The 16,247-nt window shown below is 37.6% G+C and overlaps 1 protein-coding gene across 4 annotated transcripts in view; it reads right to left on the bottom strand.

The window, feature by feature from the left end:
- Nucleotides 1–16,247, bottom strand: part of LOC129945686 (probable E3 ubiquitin-protein ligase HERC2) — a 44,843-nt gene that overhangs the window by 18,773 nt on the left and 9,823 nt on the right. For all 4 annotated transcript variants that reach the window (XR_008781508.1, XR_008781509.1, XM_056055542.1 and 1 more), the window contains exons 5-6: nt 3,807–5,588; nt 3,595–3,749 (exon numbers count right to left, since the gene is read on the bottom strand). Coding sequence is in view for 2 of the 4 variants with exons in the window: in XM_056055542.1 (XP_055911517.1) it covers nt 3,595–3,749; nt 3,807–5,588 (1,937 nt within the window). In the remaining 2 variants the exon portion in view is untranslated. The remainder of the gene's footprint in view (nt 1–3,594; nt 3,750–3,806; nt 5,589–16,247) is intronic.

Raw genomic sequence — 16,247 nt, 5'->3', positions numbered from 1 at the left:
CGAAATAAAGATGGCACAGCTATTCTCATAAATTCAAATATACCTCATACGTACACAATCTGCCCAAGTGGAATACTTACCCAAACACTGAAAATTAACCTACCTAACCCTCTAACGCTGCAAAATATCTACAGACAATCTGATGAAATCGTATCCAGCAAGAGTATCTTGGTCTGGCCGCAAACCACCCTCCACAAAGCATTGTATTAGGCGACTTCAATGCCAATAACTTAATGTGAGTCTCCCCACATACCAATAGTGCGGGAACAATTGTAGCTGAATGGTTACAAAGTTCTGACTTAGTTCTGTTGAACGATGGGTCACCAACGCATTATTCTACAAGAAACACACTTACTGCCATTCACTTGACAATTGTATCACCATCAATTGCAACTGATGCCACTTGGAAAACCCATAACTCGTTGGAAGGTAGTGACCACTTTCCAATAATAATTGATACAGGATCACCGTACACCCATAGAAAAAAATTTCAATCCCGCTTCGTAGAAACAAAAGCTGACTGGCTCAAATTTTCACAAAATGTAGGCCAAATTTCAAGCGTTGTCCCTAGGTCTGAAAACATTAACAAAGAAGCAGCAAACGTAAGAAAAATAATTAGACAATCTGCAGCCACTTCAATTCCCTCTTCTCACCCACCATGCGACGACAAACATCCTATTTGGTTTAACATGCGCTTGGCGGAATCTAAAAAGCAATCCCAATTCCACTAATATTATTTCATATAGACGTTTGGCTGCAAAAATCAAACAAATAGCGCGTATAGCTAAAAGAGACGTCTGGACAAATTTCTTGGCGTCCATCAATCCAAATATGGATTCCAAAACTCTTTGGAATAGAGTAAAGATTATAAACGCAATTTACTCTCGGTGTAGCATCACCTCCGTCAAACAAGGTTCAACATTAGTAACTGATCAAAGCGAGATCGCACAACTCTTTGCAGACAAATGGGCTGGGTACAGTTCCGATATACATTTCTCCCATAATATCCTACATAAAAAAACACGTTTTCAATGGACTTTTTTTCAACCGCTTTGAGTCCAGCTATTACTCTAACAGAGCTTATAGAATCAGTACGTTCTACCAAAGGCTCTACGCCTGGTTCTGATAAAATAACATTTAAGATGTTAACAAATTTGCCAGCTGAGGTCATGGTAAGATTGATCAACTTATATAATAATATTTCGAAAAACGGGACATTCCCGCATGAATGGAAAAAAGCTATTCTGATCCCTATACCAAAACCAAACACGGACTCACAAGCCATCGAAAATTACCGCCCAATTTCTCTCCTCTCCGTTCTATTCAAATTATTTGAAAAATAATTGGTAATAGACTCAAATGGACACTTGAAAAATGTCTCAACAGCGGACAACACGGTTTTAGACCATGTAGAGGCACACATACTTTGCTGCATATGCTTGACCAAGCAGTACATATAGAGCTAGCTTCACGAAACCATTTGGTCCTATTGTCCATGGACTTAGAAAAGGCTTTTGAAAAAGTAACTTATTTTAGAGTAATACAACAACTCCACGACTGGGAAATCCATTCAAACTTATTGAAGGTGATCTATTCCTTCATGTCTAACAGAAGAATAAAAGTACGTGTCAATGGCTACTATTCATTAGACAACACATTTGAAAACGGTGTGCCACAAGGATCTCCAATTTTAACAATGTTGTACAATACGTACGTAAATTCGCTTTTAAATGAATTGAATACTGATGGTGTTCAACTTTAACATTTTCGTTTTAAGTTCTGGTAGCCCAGAAGAAGTTGCCCATGCGCTCAATCAAATCATACAGAAAGCACAAACTTGTTGCACAAATACTGGAGCTAAACTACCTGCTGAAAAAATGGTAGTTCTGCATATATGCAGAAAAAGATCTTGTCCGAACACAACTATCAATCTTAACAACTCTGCTATTCCCCTTAAAGAAAAATTAAGAATTCTTGGGCTGATTTGCTCGAAAACTTGGAAATGGCATGCACGCGCGAAGTTTGTAGCTGACAAGCTCAACAAATCCTTGAATCTACTCAAAGTTATCTGCCAAAAACACAAAGGACCGCACCAGAACACATCTATAAATATATTACAAGCCCTCATATGGGGTGCCACACAACATAGCCTTTCCATCTATTCACACTGGACAAAAGGGAACGATCAGATGATCCAAATCAAAATGAATGCACTACTACGAAAGTCTATTGGAGATCTACCATCTACACCTATTGATGCTTTATTGGCAGAAACAAACACACCATTTTTTTAGAAACGAAACAAAGTACACAAACCAAAATTGTTATACAAAGCTTCATAGACTGCAAACATCCGCTACACGAAATATGCAGATCCGATACCTCACATTTACTAATATCACCATACCAGAAACAGTTAATTACGAAAACGATTCAACACCTTGGCTTTTACCAAAAAGCACCATTGACATATCTCTAGCCAAAACGCTGAAAGAACGAACACCGCCCGACATCTAAAGAAAAAAATTTGCTGACAAAATAATTACAGGTCAATTTAATAGCATACTAAACATAAACGCCACGACAGCAGAAGAAACAACAAGTTATTGTGTATATAGATACGACAATAAATGTGACAAGATCCTCTCACAAAAACTTACAACCCCAAACCAAAGTCCTTTTGTTGGAGAGGTAATGGCATTGGTTGAAGCATTCCAAATTGCCAAAGAAAGGCATGATACAACAGCTATTTTCAGTGACTTTTTGAGTGCCAATCAATCTTTCATCTTCTACGTTCAATTATCCGCTCCAACTTCTCTAGAATTCACTTAATATGGTCTCCAGGAGACACAGGAATTCCAGGAAACGAAAACGCAGACTTTGTGGCTCGTGAAACCATCAAAATGCCTTTGGAATTTATATTACCCCCGTTTGCATCTTCAATGTCTCTGACAATATACGACGAGAAGCAGAAATACGTTGGAATAACTATAATTCATTTTTAAGACAACATAAGGCAACCTTAGGACAAGTGACCTACAACGAGTCATTGAACCGATTACAATCAGTGCAGCTCTCTCGGATAAGGCTAGGTCATACCTTGTTCAACAAAGTTCATCTTTATAAAAACGAACCTACACCACTTTGCAGCTTCTGTCCATGTTCTTCAAAGATACCCATTAACAAGAACACACTTTACAAACAACATTCCACCGTTACAAAAACTCCTAGATACAACTATTCATCCACATAACTCACTGCTTTTCCCGCTACTAAATAAACATAAACTTAATCAAATTTAACCTATTTACATACATTTCAAAATAAACTTTTCTATATTTCTTAACACTATATAAATTTATTATTTTAACAGCCATATGGGCCCAGCACCCCGGCGCTATATATACCGGACGATATAAATTTATTTGTATTGATACCTGTGATAAAAAATTTAAAAAAAGTAATTATTTATAGTTGCTCAACGTAAACTTATGTTTGGCGGAACAAATTATTTTCATTAATATAATCAAAATGACCCCTAAGTATAAATAAATTAATTTACTACAAAAAATAGAATAATAATAAAATTTTTACCCATCTTCTCCAACTTCGCTTATAATTCTTCCTTCGCCAGGTGGAATACCATCTTGATCACTCCATTTCCAGTCTGCACCTCGGCAAATTCTAGTTCCGATTTTCATTAGCTTTGCTAGTTCAGGTCCTGTTAAATTAGCTTTGTTTGATTTTTGCTAAACAAAACCAAAACTTATTTTTAAAACATACATCTTAAATGTTAGAAAACTTACTTTCAATATTGTGTCTTCATAAACAACTGACAACTCATACGTATTTTTGATGGCAGGGATATCACCACCCGTTTGGCGTAACAATCCTAAAATTGTTCCGAGTGTTCCTGAATTTATAAGCAAACTTAGCTCATTGTGCCCAACATCTTTTGCCAGAATCCCAAAAATACTTAGAAGAAATCTTGCTCTAGGTAATTTCTTTAAAAATACATAAGTCCCCAAGTTAGAGTTGTCTTTTCCATTATGGAATTTGGGTTTCATGGAGATTTGCTCTTTATTTACAAGCTTTTGAAGTTCAATTATTGCCCAGTCTAAAATTTTAGAATAAGTCAATATAAGACTGGCCTTCTGAAACGCAGTTATTAGATTTAAATCCTCTAATATGTTAATGGTAGTTTGTTTGTTCCGTTTGAGATGAAGTCCTAAGTACCCATTTAGCATATTGTACTGGACTGCATCAAGCAATCCATTCACTTGCAGTATTTCATAAAAAATTTCGAGCCCTTGCCGTCGAATGTGATATCGTTGCACCTGGCAGTACATTGCACGGCGAACAGTTTCCACATCGCATACCTCTTGCATGACAAAGTCTACGATTTCATACATTGTTGTCATGCTAAGCTCACCTCCATCAAATCCATGAAGAAACTTTTCACTCAGTTTAAGAATGACATCGTTAACAAAAGCCTGCTGAGAATCAGCTTTTTTGTCCCCGAATTCCATGGGTTTCTTATCACTTTCACTAAAAATATTGTTGTCATTCCCTGATTCAATAAGATTTTCATTTGACAAATTATTGCGAAGTGGTGAATTGCCACCCCCTGTGTTAGTTTCAAATTCTTTATCAATTTGTTCTGCAAATGAAACGCTAAGAAGGTTCTCCTGGGATTGATTTTTTAGAGCAGCATGTTGGCTTTGAATAGTCACATTAAGTATGTCTTCAGGTTTGTTACAAGCCAGTTGTTTTTTTTCAGTACGCATATCAGATATTATGCTTTTAACAACGGATTTAAATCTTGGTAGTTTGTGAAGAATGCAAAGCTTTCGTAGGCCTGATTGTTCTAAGCTTATTGCTGGACGCACTTCATACAAAAGAAATCTTAGGCGTTCCAACATAGGAGCACAAACTTCTTTGTAGCTTCTATTTAACTGTTGACGTGTTCTCACAACTGCCCATTTAGTTTGATGGACCAGGCGAATAATTTCGGTAATCTGTTTTGGAGGTTTCTCTGTCAACCCACCTAGTTCTCTATCAATTACTGCTAAAATCAGTGGGCCCAGACTTTGATGTCGAATAAGTACTGCTGTTAGCAATCGTTCGAGTTCCTGAACTGAATGCTCTGGAGGGAATTCTTGATGCCAAATAAGATTATGTTCCTTACAAAATCTTTCTGATACTGCCATCCATCCGGATACTAATGGGTCGGAAAGTCTTGCTTCTCCAAGACCACTGAGAAGAGCTTCGATTCTTTGATTTAAGGAGTTAAACGCCGGTGGATCTAGGCAGCTAGGCATTTGGTGGTTGCTGGGTTCTGTTGGAGTGCTTCCAGCTGTACTAGCGCTGCTTCGAGCTTCACCTTTTTCTTCGTCAAATGGATTCGTTGGTTGCAGGACCTGAAGACCTCCACTTAGAATTTTTGAGCGTAAAATAGTTTTGCATTGCAGTTCAGCAGGCTGTAGTGGAGGTCCTGCTTGAAGAATGCTTGTTAAAAGTCCAAGTAAAAATGACAACGCCCGCTCAGAGTTGAAATGTGTTAACACCTTACTTTGATGTAATTGTGGCTGAAATTTTGTTTTTAAATATAAAATTTTAACTGTGTTAAAAAAATATAAAAGCTGTTTGGGTACAACAAATATTCCTGTATTAAAAAAATTCTTTATTTAAAACTAAGTTTCAATTAAAAAATGTACAATCAATAAAATTACTTAACGGAAGATTTAAGTGATGTTACGATTTTTAGATAAACTTTATTTTCCAATTTTAACAAATATGCGTTGAATGTAGAACAAGCATAGAATAAATCAACAAAAAAATTATTTTCAAATGTATAACTTTACTTAAAAGTTGCACATGTATGTAGCATAAGCATATCGGAATCCCGCTGTTTGAAAATCCAGTTTATACATTTTTTTTTAAATACCGCTTTTTACAATCCCGTCAAATCCTAAAAACCCCGTTTTTTTACAAAATACATACATATGTACGTGCATTACACTAAAGAACAATTTGTGTCAAAGGTTTGAATGCTTTAGCGCAAGCTAAAACACTATCAGATCTTTTCGTAAGAAACTTTTAGGGCCGAAAGAATTGCCAACACACAAATTGTGCTCATCTGGCTCATCACTTGCGGTGTCATTAGTTAGTAAGAAATACAACTAAATACAATAACATAATACACTTTAGATAGGTAGGTAGAAATGGCCATCTCAACGCAACCTAGCCTGAGATCCAATTAGCGTTGTAGTGCGCCGTTTTGATACCAACAACTCGTTTGACCTGTGTTAAGGGAAAGATGTATAGACAAGCTTCATAGCGATTATGTTAGAGCCATTTTGTCGCATTGAAAAAAAAGATTGGCTCATCAAGTTCGTGAAACAATGCTTTTCCAAAGTATTTCATTCTAGTGTTTGCCAAAGCAGGACATTTGCAGAGGAAATGGATTATCGTTTCACTTTCTCTTTGGTCACTACAACTACGGCAAAAGGTGTTGTAAGAGATACCCAACTTCTCTGCATGAACTCCTATAGGCCAATGTCCGGTACAAACCGCAACAATCCTGGCTATGTCTTGCCTTGGCCTGCATAGAAGATCGTTTGTACGGGTTTTATTATTGCTCCATCTTCGGTTTGATTCAGTTTGGTAGATAGAAAAGATTTTACTTTTTATAGCACCAAGAGGAATGTTAACCATTTCCGCAAGTGAGCTATGAAGCCAAATCCTTGCCTGGCTAGCTCGTCAGCCCGTTCATTTCCCACGATAACACTATGGCCCGGAACCCAGATTAGGGTGACACCGAGGTTAATATTCAGGCTCGCAAGCTCATCGCGACATTGCTGGACCAATTTAGAAGGATATGGCCGAGTTAATGGCTTTGACAGCTGCCTGACTGTCTGTGAAGATAGCCGCATTTCGGTTTTGGTTTGGGCTTTTTTTAAGTATCTTACATGCCTCCCTTATTGCCAGCAGTTCAGCCTAAAAAACGCTAGCAAAGTCAGGAAGCCTAAAGGATTTAGCTACATTCAATGACTCAGAAAAGATCCCAGAACCAACTCCGCACTCCATCTTTGAACCGTCAGTAAAGATGGTTGTGTCGAAACCTGTCGACACGATGTCATCCTCCCAATCTTCTCTGGATGGGAAAATAACCTTAAAACCCTTACTAAGTCTCAAAGTAGTAGTGCAGTAGTCAGTGTCTACCGAGATAATATCTCAGGGAATCAATTTCGTTGTGTTGCTGTGACCATAAGGTTTTGACAACCAGCTGTTTGATTCCGTCAGCCTTATAGCGCTGCAGGAAACTATGTATTTAATAAAAACGTCGATTGGTAGAAGATCCAAAATAACGTTTAAGGCGTCCGTTGGGCAAGTACGCATGGACCTGTATACATATGTACATACATACATTGTTATAATACAAAAAACAAATGTAGAAATAAACAAATGTATATAAACAAAAATTAAGTTACGCACAAATTGATACAACAAGTAAGTATGTGGTACACAAGTCTTTAATATATTTTTAAGAACATTCTTATTTCTGCTGAAATCAAATAGGTTTGAGTTCATATTTAAAAGTTTAAAGTTAAGACATGCGAGTTTATGGCTCATGCATGCCATAATTAGTGCGGTGTTGGGAAACAGGCATTAATTGGAAACTACGGGTATTGTGGTTACCCCTATGGTAGTTTAAACTTATACAATTTAATAATTCAAGTGCGTTAATTAAAATAAATAAAGGGACAGACAAATCCTCCAAGAGTAATTCTTATCATGAAAAGTGCTTTCTCAAATTAGCCGTTCATATTCAGCTTAAGACAGTAGGTCCCCTCCATCCCTAACAACACTACTCACGAACAGTAATGGTTGAGAGTTTTAAGTCCTATACCTTAATACTCAACGACCTGTTGCGCTACCGCAACGTTTTACGTTTTCACATTAAACCAAGTTGTTGATTACATACATATAATGTTCTTAGAATTAAAATTTAAACTATCACAAAGTTCGTGAATGCAGAATAGTTTAGAGATTAGTCTGTAATTTGTAATGTCACAATTATTGTAACCCTTTTAAAGACTGGTATGATAAATACCTTCTTCCATTTGAAATTTACCTGAGCCTAAAGATACTGGAAGTATGAGAAGAAGGGGAGATTCCAGTACTGACTTATCCCATCTGGTCCAGAGGAATAATCACGTCTATAGTACTAACTAAGTTATATTTATTATAAGTAAAATTTACTGGGTAGCCATTAGATTACCGTTTATATCAATACATTTTTTTGGGGGATATGTGGCGTTTAAATAATTGGGGATACATTTAACCTCTTCAAAGAAGATAACATATAATTTACCATCTTCAGCTGATATGCTTTTTATAAGATTTTTCAAAGCCTTCTTTTTTTTTTGGTTTCGAAGCATTTTAAGCTCTTTTGTATACCATGGATGACAAAAGCTGGAATATTTTTATATGTTAAGAGGAACGCTATCTTTTATGTAGGATTTACGGATTAAAAAACACAAGGCACAAGAGTGGCTTACTGACAAGACTCAAAAACTTGTACAGATGACTTACAGACCCACATGACTTGGAGGTTAGGACACTGAAGTCGTCAATAAAAAATGTCAATCTGTTGATTAAGGAGAACTACAGGTTATCAATTAACAAGTACTGGGACCGCAAGATCCGGTCAGTTAATTCGAGTGACCCTAGTATGTTCCCTAAAATCAACAAGATATTCAGGAAAAAGAACGACAATGACCTTCCGAGTCTGAAACTCCAAAGAACCGAAGAGAACAGAGACGTACTCAGGACAGCGCAAATAGATCCAGGAGAAGCCATCTTTGACGATGACTTTTACATAATTGCAGATCCGAAGGAAAAAGTGGAGGCGGTAGGAGCTGCTTTCCAGCAAGTGTACAAGGTGAATGTTAGCATTCGCCCCAACCACGACCTGGAAAACAGATCCCTACTTAATCACTTTTACCTCCGTAATGATATCACACATTGGCGATCTGAGAACCGCGGTTTCAACCGGTTCAATGACGATTCCTTGGCGAATATAATCGCCGAGCAAACGGGACCAAGTCCCTTGTTAGTGACGAAGGTTGAGCTTCAGCTCATCTTCAACACAATAAAAAACAAAAAGTCAGCAGGTGTCGATGGTATATCCAACGTTGTACTAAGACATTTACCGACGGAAGCAATTGACATTTACACCACACTTCAACAATGCACTGAATAATGCATATTATCCAGTGCATTGGAAGACTGCTGTGGTTCATCCTCTCCCGAAAAAGGGAAAGGACAACTTCAACCCGTCAAATCTTCGGTCGATAAGTCTTTTTCCGAGCATCAGCAAAGTTTTCGAAAAGATCATTAATAGGGCTCTGACTAAGTGGGCTGCGGACAACAAAATAATTCCGGATAAACAGTTCGGGTTCAAGGCGGGTCATGAAACAATTCATGCTGCGTCTAAACGCGTTTCTGATATTCAATGGAATGAATCAAAACAACAATGCACAGGTGCTGTTCTGGTTGATTTGGAAAAGGCCTTTGACACCGTATGGTTAGAGGGTCTTTACCTTAAACTGAGCAGACTTGGCATAAGCAAGCCATTGTTGTATATACTTTATGATATGCTTAACGGTAGAAAGTTTGTTGTCAAAAGTGGCAATGTAACTTCTACCACAACATTCTCAATTAAAAATGGTCTTTAACAGGGAGCTGTGAATTCGCCGATTCTCTTCAGCATTAACACCAGCGATCTGATAGGTAGTCTTACAAAGGCAATTGCGTACGCCGACGATCTAATTGCGTACAGAACGGCCCGAAAGGTTGAGGTTATTAGAATTCTCTTGCAGCGTGATTTAGACAAGATTCAGCAATATTGCGGCGACTGGAAACTGAAAATAAATGTCCAGAAGTCAGGGACAATTCTGTTCCGGACTCCGTTGGCTAGGACCACGAGGGATACGTGCAAGAATTGGCGCAAGATGGTCATCGTTGATCTTCACGGGCAGCCATTGGCGAGCAAAAGTGTAGTGAAGTACCTCGGTATCTGGTTAGATCAGTATTTATATTTCGACAGGCATATAACCAGAGCCAGAGGAGCCTTCGCTCTGACGAAACGGCAGTTTTTAGCAGTCGGCTTGACCCCAGAGTGAAGGTAATATGCTACATGGCCCTCATACGGCCGATGATCGTTTATGGTTGTCCTGTGTGGTTCAACGTTGCCCCTTCCCAGATGGAGAAGTTTCGGGTGTTCGAGCGGCAGTGTTTACGACGCTGTACCGGCTTATATCGAACAACCGAATATTTTTATGTGCATTACTTTTCCAACGAGGTCCTATACAACGGGGCTCGAATCAACAGAATTGACAATTTCGTGATAAAACTCGTTCGAGGTCACATTGCAAGAGCTATGTCTTCGACCAACAATTTAATTTTCGGGGCGTTCTATCCGAACGACGAGTATTTTGAAAGTGCACGCTTGAGCGGCTTCATTCCACCAGAGGCATTCCTCTTTTTAAACAAAATACCACGTCAGACGAAGAACCGTGGATAGGCGGATTCAATACAATCGGGACGTCATGGCACAAGGCGGAGTAGAGCTCTTTCGGTTCAGTAGGGCTGTGTCCGAACGGGACCGAACTGATTGGGTGAAGCAGGAGAACCAGTTTTGGTGGCTTCAATCGGCACTTGATATTGGGTAGTCGGGATGGGGTTTTAAGCCTTGGCCGGCTTACATATTTGTTTTATAGTTTTATGGTTTAGTTTTAAGTAGAATAGGCATGGATGCAAAAAAAAATACAAACAAAAAATTAACAATTTAAAAAAAATGAAGAAAATTAAAAACATGGAATATAAAAAAAAACATACAAAAAGACAATAAAATAAAAACAAAAAACGTTAGATTTGCTGCTGTGGTTGTTCTAGTTTAAGTTAGTTTTAAGTTTCATATTAGGGACCTTATTTTAAGTAGTTTTTAAGTAAAAATAAAAAGGATATTGATATTAGTTTTTTTAAATTTTCTAATTAATACAAAAATAAATAAAAATGAATTGAAGTTAAAATAGATCTTAGGGCCGAAAGGCATTAGTAATTAGTTTTATAGTTTAACTTAGAGTGTCCGTATGGGACCATTAAGTTAGTTGTACGTTATGGATAACTAGGCTAGTTTTATGAATTTTTGTCTAGCTTTAAGATAGGTTTAAGAATGAATTAATAAAAATGAATTAAAAAAAAAAAAAAACCGATTAAAAAATTAGATCAAGTTTTCGATTTCAAGAATTCATAATACTGTTAACTTGCTGTAAGTCCGTGGAGATAATATGGTCTAATAAAAGAAGCTCCTGTTGAGATGAATTCACTGCTCCTTCTGAGCAAGACTCTTCTTCTGATTTTTGATTTTTCTCCGGAAAATTAAGAACTCTTGATCAAAAAGCTCCATGTCTAAGATAATGACGTTCAACCATTTTATTATTAAAAATATTACTTGTTTTGCTGCGAAGCCCTCTTACAATTTCGTAGAAGAGGGAGAACCGACAAAGTTTTTTGAATTTGTGCTATTTATTCTTTTTACCATATTCTGCCTAAAAGGAACCGTAAATTCGAATAGTGTATGAGGTGCGGTTATCTTAAAAGAAGAAACGAAACTACTTGGTTTACTTATTCTGCTATATTTTACAGCAACAAAAACAAGGCATGGACTTGGCAACGAGATGTTAGAATAAGTCATCAGCTACAATTTCTGGTACTAACCGAGGAATGAAAATGGATTTAGGTTTGGGTACTGTTTCTAAAGGCCAAGGAACGAACTGATTATTTACGTTGACCCGAATAATAGTTTAGAAACCAGAATAGAGGTTCTAATGAATTACTAGAACCATTGAATTTACTTCAAATTAGCCTGAAGTTTTGGTCTTGAATCGCATTGGGGATAAAAGATAAAGATTTGATCTTTTTAGAAGATGGAACGGGTTATCCAATTCGGGCTTTCAAAAGTATAGGACTGGAATTCTGTCAAACTAAGTTATTAAACCAGTTGTTTTCCGTCCAAAATCTGACATTTACGAAAATGGATTATGGTTTACATAATCGTCCTACTACGCAAGCAATTGGACAAATTGTGAAAAAAATTAGGAATTAGCAGTCACCGTCTAGCTTTCATAGCGATCACTTGTGTTGACAATTTTCTCTATACAGTAGTGGTTATCTCTGTTAGTCTCTCTATCGCAAATATCTTTCTCTTTCCCTCCTTTTGAATTATTATTTTTCTACAAACCGCGTGTTAAGTTTTTTGGCGCGTGAAACTTTGTCCCCATTTATCAAAATGTCGGGCCCGGGGCCTGGAAGAAAAAAAGGGAATCAATTCGAATTGCTAGCGGAGCACCGAGATTCATTCCTTTTCGAACCCAGTGCTGCAAAGAAAATGAAAAGTTCTTCGACCTCTAACTTCCCCTTACTCCCTAATGTGTCCAACCTAAAGAACCCCAGATTTATCTTAATTTCACCTAAGGATGAAAAAAAACAACCCCTTTCAGAAATAAGTGTGTTCATTCTCAACAAAGCTATTGATGGTGTTAGCAAGGAATATGAAAACATCTCTCTACTCAGAGATGGAAATATATTAATCCTAACAAAATCACAGTCAATTGCAGACAAATTCCTTAAAATATCAAATCTTGGCCAAGTCCCTGTTACGGTTACACTTCATTCCAGTCTCAATTCATCGAAAGGCATTGTGTATGCACCTTGCCTAATCAACATAAAAGAAGAAGAAATTGTGAATGAACTGAAACAGCAAGGTGTAACAGATGTGTATAAATTCCAAAAGAAAACCGATAACGGAATGCGTCCTTCGGGGCTAATGCTGTTCACTTTTGATCGATATAACTACCCTCCCACAATCGATATTGCTTGGTATAAAACTAAAGTGCAAGAGTACATCCCAAATCCGATGAGATGCAAAAATTGCCAGATTTTGGGACATACAGCAAAAAGGTGCACAAATAAAAAAATATGCGAAATTTGCAGTCTCTTAGCTCATGAAAACCTAGAATGCACACAAATCAAGTGTGCCAATTGCAGCAATGACCACGCATCTTCATCCAAAACCTGTCCTAAATACCTTCAAAGTAAAGAGATCCTAACAATAAAAACTAGAAATAAGTGCAGCATGGGAGAAGCCAAGCGCATTTATGGACAGCAAAACTTAATTCAATCAAATTTAAATCCCCAAACCTATGCATCCAGAGCTAGAGAAGCTCAAAATATCCAGGAGAAAAATATCCCTAGCAAAAATCTATCCAACTCAACAAAAAACAAAAACATGGAAAAAGATATTCAAATAACATCCACATCAACAAACAATAGCAAAACAACCCCCATTACAACCAACTCAATCACAAAACCTAAAATAACTTCCGAATCTCAACCCAACTCAGAAAATGCCACAAAGGCAACAACAGACTCTATCATTCCAAAAATTCCACATCGTCCACTTCCTCCTAGACCAGACACTCACAACAAAAACCCACAACATACTTCACACAACCAATCATCTCAACTTTCAACAACCACATATAATTCCCCGATATCAAAAATTACAAATACCGAAATAGAAAACAAAACATACTTCATGTCCACATCTGATAATGATGACAATGAATAAAAACACAAGTAACATTCCTTACACAAGGTCGTGGGTGCCCCTGGAGGGAGAGGGAACGAGGAATTCAGGTGCAGAGCCTCCTTGTCCTCGCTCCAGCCAGAGAAATTCACGGCCGACAACATTTGATCAACAACAAACCTCATCATCAACAAACCAATATCAAATTCATAATAACTCCACAGTAAACAGTAGCAAAAAAATTAATATAAAAATTCTCCAATGGAACATCCAAGGATACTTCAACAATCTCCCAAGCTTGGATATCCTTGTAAAAAAATACAATCCTGAAATAATCGCTCTACAAGAAACTAAAATTCCCACAGACAAAGCACCCGCAAAATACAAAAATTATACAGCTTATTTTAATAATAAACTCCACGATAGAAACAAAGATGGTACTGCCATTCTAATTAAATCTAATATACCGCATACATACACAAGCTGTCCAAACGGAATACTAACCCAGACTCTAAAAATCCTCTTAACCCAACCACTTACAATTCAAAATATTTACAGGCAATCAGATCATAACTTAACTCAGCAAGACTACTCAGATCTGGCTGTAAATCACTTGTCACATGGAATCCTGCTTGGCGACTTTAATGCCAATAACACAATGTGGGGATCCCCGCATACTAATAGTGCAGGAACAGTGATAGCCGAATGGTTACAAAATTCTAACCTTGTGTTGTTGAACGATGGTTCCCCGACCCATTTTTCAACAAGAAACACCTTCACTGCTATAGATTTGACACTTGTGTCACCGTCAATAGCAGCAAACACCTCATGGAAAACCCAAGATTCCTTGGAAGGAAGTGACCACTTCCCCATAATAATAGAAACAGGCTCAACATATTCCTTAGCCCGCAAATTTGAACCTAGATTTTTGGAAAGAAAAGCCAATTGGCTAAAATTTTCCAGGGACGCAGTTCAAATTTCGACCAACATTCCCATGTCACTTAATGTCAACAAAGAAGCGGCAAATGTAAGAAAAATCATAAGGCGGGCTGCAGCCACCACAATTCCCACTTCTCATCCTCCCTGCAATGTTAACCAACCCATCTGGTTCAACAAAAACATAAAAAATCTAATCCTTGAGAAAAAAACAGCTTGGTTTAATCTGAAAAGGCATCCCTCTACCACTAACATCATTACCTACAGACGTTTGGCAGCAAAGGTCAAAAGAATCGTTCGAGAAGCAAAAAAAGACACGTGGAAAACATTTTTGGACTCAATCAATCCAACAATGGACTCCAAAACACTTTGGAACAAAGTGAAAACCATAAACGGTAATCACACACGTTGTTCCATCACTGCTATTCGACACAACATGGCTTCCATATCCGATCAAACCGATATTGCACAACTTTTCGCAGCTAAATGGGCTGGGTACAGCGCTGATGCAAACTTTTCGGATCAGATCCTGCAACAAAACAACTCACTTTCATTTTACTCCTCCTTAACATCTTCAAGTGCTGCTTTAATTACTATCCCCGAGTTGAGGAAATCATTAAGTCTCACAAAAGGGTCAAGTCCTGGTCCAGACAAAATAACTTTTACCATGCTTAAAAAATTGCCATTAGAGGTCTTGTGCAGACTAGCCAACCTCTATAACAACATCTTAAAAAATGGAACATTCCCTCATGAGTGGAAAAAAGCCTACTTAATCCCAATACCTAAACCTAATATGGATTCCCAATCGTTAGATAGTTACCGCCCAATCTCTCTGCTCACTGTTCTATCCAAATTATTTGAAAAAATAATTGGAAATAGAATAAAATGGACAATAGAAGAACGCATTAATAGTGGACAACACGGCTTTAGGCCTGATAGAGGAACGCACACTCTGATGCACATGCTTGATCAAGCAGTACATTCAGAGTTGGCTGCACAAAAACATACAGTACTCCTGTCCATAGATCTGGAAAAGGCATTTGAAAGAGTAACTGTTTCAGGCGTAACAAAACAACTTAATGACTGGGGTCTAGACTCAAACCTATTGAACGTCATCATTTCATTCATGTCGAATCGAATAATAAAAGTAAGAGTCAACGGATACTATTCATCAGATCACAAAATCGATAACGGAGTTCCCCAAGGGTCACCAATTTCAACAATTTTGTACAATGCCTACGTAAATTCGCTATTAAATGAGCTAAATACTAAGGCAAGCCAAATTAAAGCAACCTTAGCTTTTGCTGATAACTTTTTTATTTTAGGCTCTGGTAAACCAGAAGAAGTTAATAACGCTCTCAACCAATGCATACAAAAGGCTCAAACATGGTGTCAAAAATATGGTGCAAAATTACCCATGCAAAAAATGGAAGCCCTACACGTATGCAGGAAAAGATCTTGCCCAGGAAGTCCAATAACACTTAATAACTCAACCCTTGCACTTAGCCAAAAAATGAGAGTCCTTGGTCTTGTCTGCACAAAGACATGGAAATGGCAAGCTCACGCCAAGTTCGTAGCTGATAAAATGAATAAATCTCTAAACCTACTCAAAATTATTTGCCAGAAAAACAAAGGTCCTCACATGAATACGGCT

This window comes from Eupeodes corollae, chromosome 2 (genome assembly GCF_945859685.1).
Source record: "Eupeodes corollae chromosome 2, idEupCoro1.1, whole genome shotgun sequence".
NCBI classification, from domain to species: domain Eukaryota; kingdom Metazoa; phylum Arthropoda; class Insecta; order Diptera; family Syrphidae; genus Eupeodes; species Eupeodes corollae.
This window is presented reverse-complemented; position numbering and strand designations above follow the sequence as displayed.